Source organism: Amblyomma mixtum, chromosome 3, assembly GCF_055824585.1.
Source record: "Amblyomma mixtum isolate Tamu chromosome 3, ASM5582458v1, whole genome shotgun sequence".
NCBI classification, from domain to species: Eukaryota; Metazoa; Arthropoda; class Arachnida; order Ixodida; family Ixodidae; genus Amblyomma; species Amblyomma mixtum.
Window position 1 is genome coordinate 402974829 of NC_143014.1, and position 19323 is coordinate 402994151.

The following is a 19323-nucleotide window of genomic DNA, read 5'->3' on the forward strand; positions in this document are numbered from 1 at the left end:
GGAGCGATTGTTGGCAGAGAGCATTTGCAGCGAAACCACAGTCGCCACGCTGCAAGCAAAGTGTGTCACCCGTCCCAGCCGCATCGCTAGCGCGCCCGCCGCCTGGAGAGACCTCACACCCATGCATATTGCGGCCTGTTGCCGAAGCGGACAGACAGAACCACGAAAACAGATTCCTGGCGGTGCTACGCTGCATCTTCGCACGCACTCCCCTGGTGTCTTTTATACGGTGCGGGTGTCTGACGTTCAACAAAGAACTGAGGTGGTAAAAACAGGCCGGCGAAAACTTCCTTACGATCAAGTAAAACCTGGCGAGGTTTAGATGCTTAAACAACACGAAACAATCGTCAACAGTACAAAGCCGAGGATGAGAAACGCAGAACGATACGCGCGGAGCTGCGCAGTCCTTTCGTTTTGCGCTGCCATTTTGTCATTCTGCATTCCTCGTTGTCCTCGCGTTTTTCGCATCAATTGAAATTCCTAAAGGAACTCCTCCAGTGCTTGCTATAACCAGAAAAGCGCCAGTAATCAAGACTACTCAATCCTGTGCAAGCACACTTTGTTACGTTCAGCAATGCCTGCGATACCAGAGAATCACAAGGCACTGCATAAACGCCATATCGTCCCCAGCGCTTAAAGGAGCTCTGAAATGGCGCCCTAATAAAGCGGCGGTATGCATGGGATGTTAAAGCACGCCGCGTTAGGAATATTGTCCAGCAAGATTTTTTTTAATGCGCTTTGTGAAAGCTCAGTTATCTGTAGCCAGAATTTGAATTTCAGCGTGTTCACGCCTTTCCCTCTCCTTTTCTCACTTTTTTGCACGCCGCCTAGCGGTGCGGAGCTTCCTGATCCGTCGGAGCTATGCGGCTTGTTGGCCGCGGCCATGGTAGCTGCCTAAGGTCTGAAAGAATGTAACCAATAGCCACCTATCAACTTGTATACGCAGGTGTGGGTGACGGAGTAGGATGCGAGCATGAAAGATTCGCCAGGAAGGGCTCGCCAAATTAAGAGGGAAGGTGTTTCAGAGCCTTTCAACTGCCCCCTCCCCCACTGCCGCTGCATCTGATCGGCGGGTCTACGTGTCAGTTGCATATGTCACTTACTCATCACGTGGCCGGCTGGCCTATTTTCACTGTTCTCTCATTGTTTTACGTCATCTTTGTTCAAATTTTGGCGCCATTAGGCGATGAGAGATCAGCTATGAAAATTAAGACACGTGCGCAGAATAGATGCCACAAGTATTTCGCTCAATGATGCGGGAAGATCCGCATCCGGGAGATGGCTCTAATAGCTGTTCGTTATATCTAACCTACGCTCCGTACGTAGACGCCGTCCACAGACCCTCTGAATTTTAAATGGGAGCAGTGGGGAAGAGAGAAGGTTTTCCAACACCTCCTACATAAGAAACAAACGGAGTAAGACCACGAAACTAGGAAAATAAGTTATGACACAAATTTTGAGCAAATAATGCGTCGGTAATCTTGATCCAGCTTTCACTGAGAAATGAGTGACTTCCCTCCACTTTTCCTCTCGACATGAAAGCTTCATTTCATTTTTCCAAAGAATAATTCAGAGGTACTCTAGATTTGCCCTGCATGGAGATATATCTATAAGTATCGTGTGCTGAGATTGTCGACGCGACTTCGCACCTACTGCTAACCACAAAAGGCCATCATGCAAATTTAGCGTGTCCAGTTATAGTCTTTATTCGTAGAGTGTCGGTCTGTGAGTGGGAACTCAATACACCACTTTAGCAGCGGTCCAGGAGCACTGAATTCGTCCTCCCTTACCCTTCAGACAAGCGATTCAGTACATGCCGATGCGATGTGTCATCCCTTGACATGCACAAGAAGACTAGTTATTTTATACTTTACTTACTGCCTTTTCAGCCTTTCCCGCTCGAGGAGCTGGCTGTAATAACGCCGTCTTTCTTCCAGTCCCGACGAAGTGTCATCCTGACTTTAAGCGGCGATTTGTTGCGCCCCAAATGAAGTGCTTACCTGCAAAGTGTTGGAAATTCAAATTTTATTTGGATTAACTTATGAAGTTCCGACGTCATTCTGGCTGCTTTTTTTTTTCGCGGCAGTGAATATTTCTGAAGTGTGCTCTATACTCTCCGAAGTCCACTCTCCCTGCATTTCATAACTTTTTTCTTTCTAAAATTTAGCGAGGGGCTAGATTCTTCTCCTCCAAGTAGTCAAGCTATAACAGAGGCTAGGCACCTGAAATGAATTGTACCTCACTGTTGTCCCCACTCTGGCTCAGATGCTTTCCACATCAAGTGATCCTAGTCACTTTGCGTGCTTCCGAAAATCCACCCCCTCCCGCCCCGCATTCTTATCCAACCCTTATTCCTTTCACTACTCGTACTGCAACTGGCGCCTGGAGCAACCTTGCACTTCCCTCTGCTAAATAACAAGCGGAGGATGTCTGCTGGATCTTAGCTACTAACATCTGCCAACGACGTGCCCAGAACCACTGCATGTTTTAAGAATGCTCGAATCAATTACCGTGAATTGTTTCCAGGAGCACCCTTCATTCATGAGAAGGCATTTCTCATAATATTTTCATTAATTTCTCTGGCCGGCGTCACAGTCAGTTACCCCACGATTTGTGCGTACGCTTAGATACTTGTATATCTCACGTCTAAATACCTTCCAATCCCGATATATAATCATTGGGGCCACCATTAAAAACTGTATGAAATGATGTCTGCAAGCATGGTTAGAGTCCTAAAACCTCCGCCTTCATTGAACGCATCTTCGCCAGTCACCTCATTTCACCCTTATGCTTCCTCCCACCCTTAGAGAGTGTGAAGATAGTGGTCTCAGTCTCAACGGCATACCTGCCAACCTGACCATTTGGAAATTGGTAAAACCGCCGCGGCGGCGGCGGAGGGGGGGGGGGGGCGTGCAGCACGTTTTTTTTTTTTTGAAGTTTCTACGATTTAGCTTTTGGGGCAAGCTTACTCACATTTCACATCTGCAAGTGAAATCAGTGTTTTGCAGAGAGAGTAATGAGCGAAAACTCCATCGGCCCATTGGATTACAATTTATTTTTGCAATGATTTTGCTTTTGCAGACTTTGCCTGCTTGAGAAACTTCTCTGTGTAAGTTTGCTCAAAGCATGTTCCACTCTGGTGCCCTTTCACCATCAGCAGGCTTTAGAGTGTTTTCTCACAGACAGATGAGCGAAACTCCGTTCAAGTGTTGTTGACAGTGCTGAATATTTATATATTAGTACCTCAAAGGCCCACTAAGGGGCATTACATGAGGGGTGGGCATACATATCATTGAAAAAAAAATCAGTGACGAATGATTTGAAGTATTCCAGGCCAGGATGGATGAAAGCTTCAGCGGGGAGGTTGTTCCAGTCTCTTGCGGTCTGGGCGAAGAATGATTTTAGGTGCGCAGAAGTAGATGCTCGAGGTGTATGAACGGCTTTTGGATGACTGATGCGAAGTGAAAGGCGGTATGCAGGGGTGATAACGGATTGGCTGAAATGCGAATGATAAAACTTGTGGAAAAGGCAGAGTCTGGCTATTTTTCGACGGGATTCAAGGCTGGGGAGGTTAGCTTTTGTTTTCAATGCTGTTACGCTCGTATGATATGAGTAATCAGAATATACGAATCTTATCGCGCGGCTCTGGACGCACTCAAGGGTTTTGGCTAGGTTAATTTGTTGGGGGTCCCAGATTGAGCATGAATATTCAAGTTTAGGACGGACAAGAGTTATATAGGCGGACAGTTTTACGGAAGCAGGTGCCAAACGCAAGTTACGCTCCTCGCATTCAGCATTGCTGTGGGGAATGGAGAGGATGCCCAGCATAACCACTGAAATTCTGTTGAATCTGAGCCATCCGTCGATATCTTTAACATTTCCCAATTGTGACCACTGCACCTCGCACCTTGGCTCATTCAATATGTCTGCTGGAACCTTGTATGCCTGCAAGTTGGCAAACTCCACTTCAAGTGCGTCGACTGCCTCTTCTCTGGATTTGCCACTCCGCTGGGGCAGAATAGCAGGGAATGCCAAATAAAATGACGTACGCTGCTGAATGAAGCAGTTTCTAGACTCTGCACTTGAGCAACTTCAGCCATTTTGAGGTTGACGTCTTCTAGAGGAAACTTGTGGCGAATATAATCACATGCTACTGTGAAGTAGAGACGTACGGCAGAGAAGAACTGCTCTCTCTCATTTGTACTCAGCGTCTCAACTACAGAGTAGGTTGTGCTGCCAATGACTATGTCTTCATCATCTTTTTGGTTCTCCTGAGCTCCATAGGCAACTTCCAGCAATGAATGACATCCCTTGAGAACACCTGGGCGCACAAATCTAGTCAGGAGGTCCTCGAAAAGGTGGTTTAAGAGGGCCCTCAGTACATGAATCTGACGAGCCTGTGCCTGAAGAAGGCAGTTTGTCTTCTCAAAAAGTGGTATTACAGTTTGGAGAAAAAGACAGCATGCCCTGCTTAGCTCCGATGACAAAAAAAGAAACAGGCGCTCTTCATGGGTCACGTGGGTGGCTTCTCCAGATTCCTCGGCATGAAGTTTCAGTTTCTTTGCTTGAAGTCCAGAGTGAGCTCCTTTTCTCTTTAGAGAGAGTCCATCACCGTCGGCGTGTTTTTTTCCGAGGTCTGCAGCAGTCTTCGGAAGGTGTGCAGCAGACTTTGGTGTTGGTGCAGAGTTCTTGGGGGTTTGTGAAAAAGTCTTTTGAATCTGGTAAGGCTCTAAAAACAAGCTCTGCTTGTTGCACTGCTTTGTTTCTGATAGAAAAAAAGCTAACAAGTCGTTTCCACTGGTCCAGCAGCCTCTTCAAACACTTCCCCAAAGACAGCCAATGTGTCGGCGAATGCTTCAACACCTTCCTGACCTCGACATCATGCATCTTTTGGAACTCTTTAAGTCGAACTTTCCTTTTCGAGCTTTTCTTCAGATAAAAAAAAAATATCAATCAAAGCTTCAGCAACCTTTACAGGAAGACATGAAGCTCCTTTTTGGGCGGCCAAGTTGATGAGATGGCACGGGCAACCAACCCCAATCAAAGCTGGTTGAGCCTCTCTGAATACTGTAGAGACGCTGTTTATTTTGCAGACCATGACATTGGCATTGTCTGCAGACAGAGCCAGTAGGTTTCCAAGAGGCAAATTCCGGGACTTGATCTCGGCCAGAATCAGCTTTCCAATCTTGTGGCCGCTCGATTCCCCTTGGATTGTCCAGAGGCAAAGAAGGCGGCTTTCAATTCGCCTAGTCTCTTTAACGAAACCTGTCGCAACAATAGGGTAAAGCTGTGTATCCCTATTGTTACTGCCATCTACAGCGATCGAAAATACCTGTTCTTTTAACGCATCCAGCAAAGGAGTCTCCGCGCTGGCGGCCATTTCCCGAAAAATTGCAGTTGTCTTTGTTCATCCACAGGCGTAGCGTTTGGCTTCTTCGCACTTCAGGAACATCTTCCGGAAAAGCGGTCCAGCATGATCGCTGACACTCAGCGTGATGTTGTGCTCTACTAAAAACGCCGTGAAGAGGCATTCTGCGTGAATCACACCGAGGTCTCTGTCGCTGCGTACAAAACTTGTCAGGCTTGGCTGGCTGTCCGCGGCTCGCACGTATCCCTGGTGCTTTTTCGAAGCGATGTGGACCTTGGTGTCAGACTTGCCACCATGTGAAATGTTCACATCACACGCACACGTGGCGCAAAATCCAAACTTCTCACCTTTCTTCGACGGCACGAAGCACGGAAATTCCGATGTGAACGACTTCAAAAACACTTGAAAGTACTGTCGCGGCTTCGAGCCCGCCATTGTAATGCGACGCCGCTACAGAAAACACGGCAGTCGCACTGTGTCGGACGCGGTAGCTGATGGCACGAAAGGCGAGGCCAACACAAGAAGTCCAAACAGCACTGCCCGCGCGCACAAAGGCAACAGGTTGGCAAAGGCCTAGCGGAGGTGCTACCGAGTTTTGGATATGGATTCGCGGCCCCAATAGTAGACGATAGAAGTCACTACAACGTTCCAGCTGTTGATGGTGATGATGATCGCGCGAGGGCAAACAAACACGTATTGCCCTCTCGTGGCGGCGCACGGTACCAGAGTGTAGTTTTAATACATTGTCACATTTTTTTTTTCGCATATAATATATTTTTGTAAAATTTCAAGTAAGATTCGTAAAATCGTAAGACTGGTCGAAATTCGTACATTTTACGGGAAATTGGTAAGAGTTGGCAGGTATGCATATAACGCTTCGAAGCAACACGTGGGCAATGAAGCCGTGGTGGAGGGATCTGGATTAATATAGGTTATGTGGGGGATATTTATTGCGCTGGCAACGCACGTAACAGGATATTTTTGCACTTCACCTCCATCAAGACACAGCCGCAGCAGCCGGAATTCGATTCTGTGATCCTGGGATCAACAGCCGAATGTCACAGCAACCTAGCCACCAAAATGTATTTATTATTTATTGTTTCCTCAAGGGTCCACAGGGGACATTACATGAGGGGTGGGCAAACAAAAAGTTAATACGAACACAGATGGGCAACCACGAGTAGTCTAGGTGTGACCACACCAGTGTCGAATAGCACTTGACTAGTATACTGATCGGAAAGCAAGACAGGCTGGCTTCAAGCCAAGCAGTACACTATATGCAAGCCAACAGGCCCCTATTAGCTTCCACGAACTGATCAAAGAAGTATGAAAGCCGCAAAGGCACACAGAACACTGCAAGCTTTCGTTTACGCTGTATATTATGTATCTTTTTCGCCTTCAGATACACAATCCACAGAGCCCAGGCAGCAACAAAAAAAAATCACTTCCTGTACTGATATCAACAGCCTGCCACAATGAACCACTGCATGACTGAGACTAAACTCGCCCTATCCGCCAACTGCAGATAAGCAAGCAGATAGGAAATAAAATGAAAAAAAAACTCCCCGAAAAGGATTTGACAAATAAGATATGTCGTATGCAGTACGTGAAAACTTGACATTGGCCGCAGTCAGAAGGACCGTACGTGAGCGCGTCTCAAGTCGGCGTCTTTTGCGCCGTCATTCAACGATGCATTCAATTCAGAACTTTCAAGCCTCTGCAAGAGCGCACGCAAGCGTGTCAAGTAAGCTGAACAAAATTTTCGAAATCACCGCGACGCCACGAATCGAACGGTCCCCGACAGCGACTGCTCAGAAAGACGCAAACGGCTCAATTTTACTTCAGTGCAAAAACCTCGTGTGGACGCTTACCGTCAAGACGGCGCAGAAGAATGCCCAACTTCTCACTCGTAAGAATGGACCGGAGAATGGTCCCCACTTCTTCATTCAGGGAACCATTCCCCAAGGCCAAAGTCCCACGCTGCCAAGACAAAAGAACACAAAAACCAAGACGGTATTAAAGCCGAGAAAAAGCAGTAAGAGAATATAAAAGCAATTAGAGCACTATTTGAACACACGTGCACGTGTGTATTCGAACACACGTGCAAATTATTGCCCAGCACACTACCCAACACAATACATCAGCTTTCCGGTGCCCGCCAACAATGGCGACACTAGGCCGCAAAAGCCATACTTTACCCCTAAAAAACAACTTTTGAACCACCGCAGTGGTTCAGTGGTTACGGCGCTCAGCTGCTGACATGAAACATGCGGGTTCGATCCCGGCCGCGACGGTCGAATTTCGATGGAGGCGAAATTCTGCAGGGCCGTGTACTGTGCGACCTAAGTGCACATTAAGGGGGGACATGGGTCTTAAAACATTTTTTTTATTTGCAAAGGTATTGGGCGTTGGCAAGGTCAGATTTATAAAAGTCTGCATGGTATTTGAACATGACTCAATACTAGGAAGTTCTCAAATATAAATTTATCCAAATGATTTTCAACCATGCAACACACATATTGTATACGCACTTGAAATTCCGAATATTATTTCTCCACACACCAAAGTTCTCTCATTAAAAAATGTAGTGAAACTAGAGGGCCACATCCAGCTACAATCCATTACGATATCTGTCAAAAGATTACCATATTATGCACAAAAGTGGTGCTTACCTTGATTATTCATTAAAGGATGCTGCACCAGGGCATTTATGCAGCCAAAAAAAACTTTTACTCCCATAATTTGAGCTCTGAGCACACCTACTCAAAATTAAGTACACTATTAAATGTTTTTGCGTTACACCAGACAGAAATTTCGACTCCAAGCTACACGCTGATAACTTAAAGCACGAGTAAGGTGTCCACTGTCCCGGGGGTCCAGTTATGCACCTCTCCTAAAACCGAGGGTCATTTTTGATATCTATCTGTGTTGCGGCGCTATACAATTTTAGAGTCTGAGATATGGGCAAAATGCGGCCCCCACCGCTAGGCAGCATCGTACAACATTCAAACGCGCTGGGAACCTCGTGTATTAACAGCACAGAACAGCACTTTGACACATTCCTCATCTAAGTGTATACTACACAAATCCCTGGGTCATTTTTTGTAGGTGCTTTTGTTCACGTTTTACGGTTTTTTGTACCCCTTCCCATTCAGCTACGCGCCGTGTCGCCGCCACTGCCGACAGATGGCGCAAGTAGTACATGTCTAGGAAAGCTGGGCATGGGAGGTCTGAAACCTTCCCTGATTCCGGAACAGTGTTTCAATCTTACCATAGAAAGCATGCATAGTGCTTGCAATACCTCCAGGAGTCCAGGAATGCGAAACATTTTCATAGCAACTCTACCGCAAATTGCCGCAAATGCACCCCACTTCTAATGCATAACACAGCTTTGGCCACCATCAGAGTCGTGCCAAAACGGAGAATTTGTACCGAAAAAGTTTTCACGAAATTAAAGCAAAGCATAGGCACTGGGCATTCTACACGCAAGGTATCAAATCGCTGTCTTCGCTGTGCTCAGGCCTTTCACTAGACAGAATTTATGTTAATTTTCATCAGGGTAGATTATTTTGTTTTAAATGAGCGTTGCGGCGGACAAGGAAACGGACGCGGACCCTCATAGGTTCACGGGGAGTAGAAACATGATGCTAAACTTAAAACAGAAGCTGCGCTCGGCTGGAGCGATTGTTGGCAGAGAGCATTTGCAGCGAAACCGCAGTCGCCACGCTGCAAGCGAAGCGTGTCACCCGTCCCAGCCGCATCGCTAGTGCGCCGCCTGGAGAGACCTCACAACCGTGCATATTGCGGCCTGATGCCGAAGTGGACAGACAAAACCACGAAAACAGATTCCTGGCGGTGCTACGCTGCATCTTCGCACGCACTCCCCTGGTGTCTTTTATACGGTGCGGATGTCTGACGTTTAACAAAGAACTGAGGCGGTAAAAACAGGCCGGCGAAAACTTCTTTACGATCAAGTAAAACCTGGCGAGGTTTAGATGCTTAAACAACACGAAACAATCGTCAACAGTACAAAGCCGAGGATGAGAAACGCAGAACGATACGCACGGAGCTGCGCAGTCCTTTCGTTTTGCGCTGCCATTTTGTCATTCTGCATTGCTTGTTGTCCTCGCATTTTTCGCATCGCTTGAAATTCCTAAAGGAACTCCTCCAGTGCTTGCTATAACCAGAAAAGCGCCAGTAATCAAGACTACTCAATCCTGTGCAAGCGTACTTTGTTACGTTCAGCAATGCCTGCGATACCAGAGAATCACAAGGCACCGCATCAACGCCATATCGTCCCCAGCACTTAAAGGAGCTCTGAAATGGCGCCCTAATAAAGCGGCGGTATGCATGGGATGTTAAAGCACGCCGCGTTAGGAATATTGTCCAGCAAGATTTTTTTTAATGCGCTTTGTGGAAGCTCAGTTATCTGTAGCCAGAATTTGAATTTCAACGTGTTTGCGCCTTTCCCTCTCCTTTTCTCACTTTTTTGCACGCCGCCTAGCGGTGCGGAGCTTCCTGATCCGCCGGAGCTATGCAGCTTATTGGCCGCGGCCATGGTAGCTGCCTAAGGTCTGAAAGAATGTAACCAATAGCCACCTATCAACTTGTATACGCAGGTGTGGGTGACGGAGTAGGATGCGAGCATGAAAGCTTCGCCAGGAAGGGCTCGCCAAATTAAGAGGGAAGGTGTTTCAGAGCCTTTCAACTGACCCCTCCCCTACTGCCGCTGCATCTGATCGGCGGGTCAACGTGTCAGTCGCATATGTCACTTACTCATCACGTGGCCGGCTGGCCTATTTTCACTGTTCTCTCATTGTTTTACGTCATCTTTGTTCAAATTTTGGCGCCATTAGGCGATGAGAGATCAGCTATGAAAATTAAGACACGTGCGCAGAATAGATGTCACAAGTATTCACTCAATGATGTGGGAGGATCCGCATCCGGGAGATGGCTCTAATAGCTGTTCGTTATATCTAACCTGCGCTCCATACGTAGACGACGTCCACAGACCCTCTGAATTTTAAATGGGAGCAGTGGGGAAGAAGGAAGGTTTTCCAACACCTCCTACATAAGAAACAAACGGAGTAAGACCACGAAACTAGGAAAATAAGTTATGACACAAATTTAGAGCAAATAATGCGTCGGTAAACTTCATCCGGCTTTCACTGATAAATGAGTGACTTCCCTCCACTTTTCCTCTCGACATGAAAGCTTCATTTCATTTTTCCAAAGAACAATTCAGAGGTACTCTAGATTTGCCCTGCATGGAGATATTATATCTATAAGTATCGTGTGCTGAGGTTGTCGACGCGACTTCGCACCTACTGCTAACCACAAAAGGCCATCATGCAAATTTAGCGTGTCCAGTTATAGCCTTTATTCGTAGAGTGTTGGTCTGTGAGTGGGAGCTCAATACACCACTTTAGCAGCGGTCAAGGAGCACTGAATTCGTCCTTCCTTACCCTTGAGACAGGCGGATTCAGTACATGCCGATGCGATGTCTCATCCCTTGACATGCACAAAAAGACTAGTTATTTTATACTTTACTTACTGCCTTTTCAGCCTTTCCTGCTCGAGGAGCTGGCTGTAATAACGCCGTCTTTCTTCCAGTCCCGACGAGGTGTCATTCTGACTTTAAGCGGCGATTTGTTGCGCCCCAAATGAAGTGCTTACCTGCAAAGTGTTGGAAATTCAAATTTTATTTGGATTAACTTATGAAGTTCCGACGTCATTCTGGCTGCCTTTTTTTTTCGCGGCAGTGAATATTTCTGAAGTGTGCTCTATACTCTCCGAAGTCCACTCTCCCTGCATTTCATAACTTTTTTCTTTCTAAAATTTAGCGAGGGGCTAGATTCTTCTCCTCCAAGTAGTCAAGCTATAACAGAGGCTAGGCACCTGAAATGAATTGTACCTCACTGTTGTCCCCACTCTGGCTCAGATGCTTTCCACATCAAGTGATCCTAGTCACTTTGCGTGCTTCCGAAAATCCACCCCCTCCCGCCCCGCATTCTTATCCAACCCTTATTCCTTTCACTACTCGTACTGCAACTGGCGCCTGGAGCAACCTTGCACTTCCCTCTGCTAAATAACAAGCACAGGATGTCTGCCGGATCTTAGCTACTAACATCTGCCAACGACGTGCCCAGAACCACCGCAGGTGTTAAGAATTCTCGAATAAATTACTGTGTATTGTATCCGGGAGCACCCTTTCACTCATGAGAGGGCATTTCTCATAATATTTTCATTAATTTTTCTGGCCGGCGTCACAGTCAGTTACCCCACGATTTGTGCGTACGCTTAAGATACTTGTATATCTCACGTCTAAATACCTTCCAATCCCGATGTATAATCATCGGGGCCACCATTAAAAACTGTATGAAATGATGTCTGCAAGCATGGTTAGAGTCCTAAAACCTCCGCCTTCATTGAACGCATCTTCGCCAATGTCACCTCTTTTCACCCTTATGCTTCCTCCCACCCTTAGAGTGTGGAGATGTCTCAGTCTCAATGGAGATGTCCTCGACTGACCGTGACAAGCGCAGCCAGACTCCTTTGCTGTCCAAGCTCCCATTCCATGGGTTTCGTAGCTTAAGCCCTAAGCTGGCACTAGTAGGCTATGGCTTCAAAGCTGAAAGCATTTTCATCTTCCTGTATTAAAATAATTTGCTTCTCTCTCTTTCATTCTCTTATCGCATACCATTGCAAACCATGGCCTTGCATATTTAAAACCTGTTTGGACACAACTGTTTCACTCGAAAAATTAGCGGTGTGAATAATGCCCTGTAATAATCACTCATTATGGTTAGCCGTCGTTAATTCACCAGTTAACGAAAACACGTATGGCCAATCACTGTTTCAGTATCATGGTCCAAAATAAGGAAAACTTTGCCAATAGAAGTCTGCTTTCAACGTGGTGTTCTCCATAGAGGTTCCATCTTTCAAAGGTCAGTTAAATAAGTTGAGGTGCCTAAGCGGAGCCAATGCTTTGTAATCAAATTATATCATTCCTGCATTGACGTGTGTTTTCTGTCATTTCAACTGATTACACTATTGTTCAATCCTGTTTTGTAAGCTGCTGCACTTATGCATGCATACCGTATGTGCCAATGCATGCTTTCACTATTGACCCTACAGTTGTTTGCTGGTGTTTCCTGTGCAGTTTCATGATGAAATAAATTGAATGAGCATTTCTGGTGCTTCTCTGGAAATGAGCTTGCGACCTCACCTGGCGTACTTCCTGTGTTGTCGACAGGAAGATGACCAACAAGACACCCACACGACGACAGCGCTCTAGATGGAGACATGGAGAAAGAAATATGAATATGGAATACGAAAAGATGGAAGTTCTCAAATATAAATTCATACAAATGATTTTCAACCATGCAACATGCGTACTGCATACGCACTTGAAATTACGAATATTAGTTCACCCCACACCAAAGTTCTGTCATTAAAAAATGTAGTGAAAATGGAGGGCCATTTGACACTTTCAGTACAGATACATCAGGATGATGTAAGAAGCATTTCTGATCTTCGTTCTCTGACCGATGTCCGAAGTCTACGTCATCCCCGCTAGGAGCTCCCTGTGTAAGCAGCACGTCTTCCGCTCTACCACATCCCGGCAGGTTCCTCTTCCTGGTCCTGACACTGTGCTAAGTTAAAGCTCGATTAACACAGAAACAATGAAGATAGAATACAGAGAGAAGTACGAATAGTTGACTGAAAGTAGTTTTATGCCACAGCGAGTCATAGAGAGCCCGGGACGAATTCTCTTGAAGGAGAAGAAACCTGTAAGCGAATTAGTGATGCTGCTGTGTGTGATAGTGTTTTGTGCAGACTATGTACAGAGAATAAAGTGGAATGACTTTCGCCAAAATCTGGAATAGCGCCTCTTTCAATTAAAGAGCAGCCGTGCTTTCCATGCTGACAAAGACTCTGCATATGGCAACCGTGCGCAGTCCAGTCTTCTACCTGTGCCCCTGTCGTTCTTAGATTTGTTCAATTTGGGCACAGGCCCAATGGACACTTTGATGGATTGGAAGCACGAACACTTTATGCAGCGTCAGCCATCGCAATGAAGGCCGGTTGCCTGAGGCTCAAGCCGGTGGGCAAATGGCAGCGGCGTCGCTATTGAGAATAGTCTAGAAACGTACCAGCGCCATCCTGAACTCTCAGTAACATTCTACAGCTTGGAAATCACAGCTTTCAAAATATTACAACAAACTGCAAAAAAGTTACAAGAATACGAGTAGGCAGAATCAGTTTTTGAACATTGAGCTTGAAAGTTAAGGTAATCCAGGTAAGTATTTGGAAATGACTTCAAAGTGACTGCCAAAAGCCATCCTAAAAGCATTTCACTCAAGGTCATAGAAATATACAAAATTTTCTTGCAAGATCTCATACTATTAACACCGTGAATTTAATTTAAAGGAGTTCTAGAACACATTCAGAGGAGAACAGAACATGCTAAATCCCTGCAGTGTGTTGCCATAAAAACCTGAGCCAAGTAATACACTTCTGAATGCAGCAGAGAACCCACAATCAGGTGCGACAACCAAAGTTCACATGCTAAGAGCTCCAAATTTTCCACAAGTGCAAACAATGCCTAACAACAGAATCCTTACCTTTATACATTGGCAGGGGCAACGCTTGAACACTTTCGTGTGGAACTGTGCACCTTTAAAGAGAAATAGGCAGCAGTGCCAGAGCCTTTCATAAATCTTTCTTTAAAAAGGCCAAGATGACAAAATTTCCAGTTTCAGAACAAGGCCTACTTTGCTTCTGCGAAACGCTCTCCTTAAAAGCTAGGAACCACAACTTAACACATTTGAAGCTCAAAACTAAACACGCAACTTTACACATCACCTGGCACGGTCAGGCCAGAGCCAGGCCTCTCACAAACCAGGAAAAGTTAAAAGAGCCACATCTTTGCAGGCTACTAGGAGAGCCTACAAATAGGCATCAGTAATTTATAGATCACAGGTTTCCATTTCTACACTTCACAGTATGCAACACCATGCAATTTCTGGACTACCTAAGTGCTCACACACTAACATTTTCCCCAGCTTTTCAATGAAGACTGTGATTGGCCCTTCGTTCGACTCGAAAGTTGGCGAGCCGGCAGAAGAGCGGCAACCTTCCAGCGTGCAAAAAGTGACGAGAGGGAAAAGCGTGAAGACATTGAAAATAACAATTTCACTAAAGATAACTCAACTTATATGTAGCGCATTATGAAGTTCTTGCTGGACAATATTAATAGAGCGGTGTGATTTAACATCTCAGGCATACCGCAACTTTATTAGATACCCGTTAAGAAGCCTTTTATAGCCGTAACAGAGCCCACTTGATCTAGACATTTTCAAGTCTGGATTTTCTACAAACAACACAGCCTATGCAGATAGATCGCACAAACAGGAGAACCGCTAGGGGGCCGGTGAGTGCGAACGCGCTACGCATCGGCTCCGTACAAACACGGCGATTTCTTCGAAGTACGAGCCCCGCAGTGCCCACCTCTTCACTACACCGTTCATAAAGGTGAGCACTACGATCAGCTCTACTTTGGTGGCCGACGGTCTCTCCTACGTGGGCCCACGGGCCGCAAACCACCCCTAACCGACCAGCTGCCGCACTAGGCCTCGCGCCACCGTGTGTTCACCTACCACCTCACCCACAGCGAGAGCATGGAGGTCCAGGTGCTCGGGGAGACCATCAACCCCAAGGACTACAATCCCAGGGACTGGACTCATATCCTGAACCTACCCACCCGCCAAAAAGATGCGCCGAAGATCCAGGACAAGGCGAACGCCAGCGCCGGCTCACGACCGCCACATTCCATACACCAAGCGTCCCAGCTGCGAGCGGCGCGTCTCGCGGCGCAAAGGTCGCAACGCCAGCCACCGTTACCTGCGGGCGATTACAAGATTGTCTTCCGCTCGAACGGAGGCCTTTCTTTAACCGACCTTCAACCGCGCCAGCTTCGCCTCGCCCTGATAGCTGCGGCCAAGGACATCCAAGATCCAGACGCCACCCAGTTGCGCATTCACCCCATAAACAACACATGCACCATGAGCACCCCTCACCAAGCTGACGCGCTTCGCCTGGTCGCCATTCAACAGCTCAAAATTCGAAACCAACCCTACGCTGTCAGTGCCTACATCGTCCCCCCGGATGGTGCAGTAAGGGGAATTATTACCAACGCCTACTGGGAGGAAACCCCGAAACAGGTTCTAGAAGACCTCATCGTGGGCAACCCTACGGCCCCCATCATTGATGCACGCCGCATGGGACAGACCCGTTCAATCCTCATTACTTTCCAGGGGGGCCCGGTGCCCAGAACCATCTCCTACGGAGGCGGCCTCCACAACTGCACCCCCTACAGAGGACACCTCGACGCATGTACAAACTGCCGTCAACCTGGACACCGTTCGGACGTGTGCACCCTTCAGCGCACACACAACTGTCCAAGGTGTGGCGTCCCCCACCCACGAGAGGACACTCCGACATGCACCCCAGCCTGCATACTATGTGGAGGCGCCCACATGACCGGCACTAGAGGATGCAAAGGCAGGGGACGCCGCTCACCACCCGCCTCACTGCAACAGCACATCTCCCGCACACCGGACCGAGACGCAGACCACACCGACGTGCGTCGGTCCAGCAAGTCGCGTTCATCATCTCGCCGCCGCCAAGACCAACAGGCTCGTCAACTTTCCTAGGCGGACAGAGTGGCCGGCAGAGTCAACAATGCCAGCAAGCCCCCGGCCCCTCCGCCCACACAGGTGGATCCCCGTGACCGGGAGCTCCAGGCCCTGCGAGACGAGGTGAGTCGTCTTACCTCTCTTATCCAGACCCCCACCTCCGTCCTTCCACAGCTTACACCAACCGTCCCTCCCGCCCAGCACACTCCACTACCTCAAACAACAACAGAAAACGTGGAAGAGTCCGTCTCCCAATCCCCACCCTCACCCCCACCCAAGAAAAAACGAACAACAGAGCCCACACCCGTTACCCAGACCGACCTGACATCCCTCGAGGCCCGCCTGGATGCTAAACTCGCTGAGATGGACGCGCGTCTAGAGGCAAAATTCCATCACCTCATCGACCACCTCTCCCAGCGGTTCGACAACAAATTGAAGCGGCATTTACGCGCATGGTGCACACCCTAGAGATGAGCCTTGCACAGTACGACGCCCGCCTCCAAACAATAGAGCAGGCCCTTCCCTCGCTACACCTCAATCCGCCGCATCAATCCAGCCCACCTACCCCACAGAACTCCCCAACCAACCCACTTGCCCTCACCCCACCAAAGCTCCAGTATGGCGGGGCTCCCTCCTAATTCCTTATCAATTCTTCAGTGGAACTGCCGCCGCTTCCGGGGCAAGCGCGCTTTTGTTGTAACTATGCGTAGCTGCCGCTATTCGTTGTCGTAATCACAAATGATCAGACTTGATCCAGTCGTTGAAACTTAACTCGGTGAATTTATTTACATGTTAACAAGAATCAAATGCAAGCAACTACACATCTCCCGGAACGCTCGAGCAGTCAGCGAAGCTAGCTGCTCGTCGTTCGGCGTCCGGAGTACAACTGGTTCTCGCTCTCCCCACGCTGTTTCGGCCCCTTCCATCCGCGGCACCTTTGAGGGGCATCGGCGCCCGCGCTCACACAAAGAGCTTTCGCTTTGGGTGAGCCGGCACGGCTCCTAACTGATTACTTCGGGAGACCAGAGCGCGGGCCTCCAAACGCCCCCCCAGGCGCTCCCTGGGCCAGAAGGACATGTAGCTGAAAACGACAAGTGGGAGATGGCACACACAAAACACTAATGGGCGGTAGGGTCAGCCCGTCCCTGACCGTCGCGCCGGAAGGTCGCCCTTGACCGTCGCGCCGGAAGGTCGCAACACGCGCACCCCTCCAACTCCTCCTCCCCACACTTCCCACGCCCCACATCCTTCTCCTTCAGGACACACATAGCCCTGCCACACTTCCTAGCTACACATCTGTTCACTCGGATGCCACGAATACACCCAGGGCGTCCACACTCATACATCGCTCCATTACACACCAAACCCATTACATCACCTCCGAGACGCCCTGCGTAATTACAGAAATCATACAAGATACACACTCACTACCATCGATGTTTGTCGCCAATATATACCACCCACCATCTCACCCGATGGTTTCATTGGAAACGCTACTGCGAGATCTCCACCATCTTGCAGGCAAGCATCCATTGATTATCGGAGGAGACTTCAACAGTCAGCATACTGACTGGGGCTACCGCACCACCACTGGACGAGGCCGGCGTCTCTGGTCCTTGGTACAAGAGCTCCGCCTCACAATACACAACAACTTTAACACCCCCACGAGGATTGGTAACAGTGTCAGCGCGGACACCAGCCCGGATTTGACACTGAGCCGCAACCTTGTTGGTATTAAGTGGGCCACAACGCGTCATACATTAGGAAGCGATCATTACATCCTCTCCGTTACAGTACCGTACAAGCAAAGACAGGCCCGTCACCTAACACACAAAATCACCAACTGGGATGCTGTACGCTCCGCACGGGCGGCCCTCCCTGACGCTTCCATTATAGACATCGACCAGTGGGTGGCATCACTCATGAACGATGTCTCCACACACACGCGAACCCTTGTCACAACAACAGATACGCCCACCCTCGACACTCGCCTGGCCCACCTTTGGGAGGCCCACCATAGCATCCTAGAGCGCTGGAAGGGGCAAAAGCTCAATCGGACCCTTAAAAAGCGGCTGGCCGCGCTGCAAACACAAATTACTGAGCACGCTGAGGAGCTCTGCCGATCAAACTGGGGTCAGATTTGTGACAGTTTGGCTGGCAATCTGTCCTCCAAACGTAGCTGGCAACTCCTCCGTCACCTAATTGACCCCACGCAATCCAAAACAGCCACACAACACCACGTCACACGCCTTATACACAAGACCGGCCTTTCTCCTGACGCACTCATTAATATACTTAGAAGCACACATACAACTCCCGGTACCTCAAACCCCCTGTCCCCCTATACAGGCGCCCCGAATGCCAACCTCGACGCCGAGATCACGGAGACAGAAGTCAGAGCGGTCCTCCTGACTCTCCGTTCTAACTCCACCCCAGGAGTTGACCGGATCTCTAATGCCATGCTCCGCAATTTGGACGATCAATCGATCGCCCAGCTCACGGAGTACTTCAACAAATGCTGGCAGGAGGGCACTCTTCCCCAATCATGGCGTCACGCCAAAATTATATTCATACCAAAGCCCCACAAACCACTTACACCCTCAAATCTCCGTCCCATTTCACTAACCTCATGCCTAGGCAAGCTTTTCGAACACGTCGCACTCGCTCGACTCACCCAACACATGGCGGAGCAAGACCTCTACTCGCACAGCATGGTGGGCTTCCGTCCCCATCTGTCAGCACAGGACGCCATGCTCCAACTCACGCAGGACATTTTCGACCCCCTCATTCCGGGTCACACAAAAGCTGTCTTAGCCTTGGATCTCTCCAAGGCCTTTGATCGCCTGGACCATCAAGCGATCATGGCGGCTCTCTCCCCCTTGAACATAGGTGAACGTATGTACACCTATATTCAAACATTCCTTACTAACCGCACGGCCGAAATTCACTTCGGTCCCCACATCTCCCCCCCATACACCCTTAGTGGGGTCGGAACCCCACAGGGGTCCGTCTTCTCCCCTTTCCTCTTCAATGTCACTCTCATTCCCCTTGCCCACAAGCTACAAACCATCCCTCACCTTCGGCATACACTCTATGCCGATGATATCACGCTATGGACCACCCATGGCAGTGATGGAGACATAGAGAACACCCTACAGTCCGCGGCTATCCTCACCCAAACGCATGCGCGGAGTATCGGACTCTCCTGCTCACCGGAGAAGTCGGAGCTCCTCATAATCCGCCCCACAACACGAA

General features: G+C 48.5%; 2 protein-coding genes and 1 long non-coding RNA gene across 4 annotated transcripts in view; 1 reads left to right on the plus strand and 2 right to left on the minus strand.

The window, feature by feature from the left end:
• Positions 1-1970: 1970 nt before the first annotated feature.
• On the minus strand, positions 1971-11207 carry LOC149357413 (uncharacterized). Its single transcript, XR_016291822.1, has 3 exons — positions 10923-11207; positions 7240-7348; positions 1971-2000 (listed from the first exon to the last, which is right to left on the minus strand). It is a non-coding gene; the product is annotated as an uncharacterized LOC149357413 (long non-coding RNA).
• Positions 11208-12591: 1384 nt separating this feature from the next.
• Positions 12592-19323, minus strand: part of LOC149357414 (uncharacterized) — a 36482-nt gene continuing 29750 nt past the window's right edge. For both annotated transcript variants that reach the window (XR_016291821.1, XM_089584658.1), the window contains 3 exons: positions 15953-16179; positions 13996-14048; positions 12592-12661 (listed from right to left, as the gene is read on the minus strand). The gene's annotated coding sequence lies outside the window, so the exon portion shown is untranslated. The remainder of the gene's footprint in view (positions 12662-13995; positions 14049-15952; positions 16180-19323) is intronic.
• Positions 14798-16086, plus strand: LOC149357415 (uncharacterized). The gene is made up of 2 exons (XM_089576584.1): positions 14798-14905; positions 15045-16086. The coding sequence occupies exon 2, from the start codon at positions 15052-15054 to the stop codon at positions 16084-16086; it is 1035 nt and encodes a 344-aa protein (XP_089432710.1). The 5' UTR covers positions 14798-14905; positions 15045-15051.

Excerpts from the sequence above, each read along its gene's own strand:
- LOC149357415 (XM_089576584.1), top strand. The coding sequence starts at position 15,052 with ATGGAGGTCCAGGTGCTCGGGGAGACCATCAACCCCAAGGACTACAAT.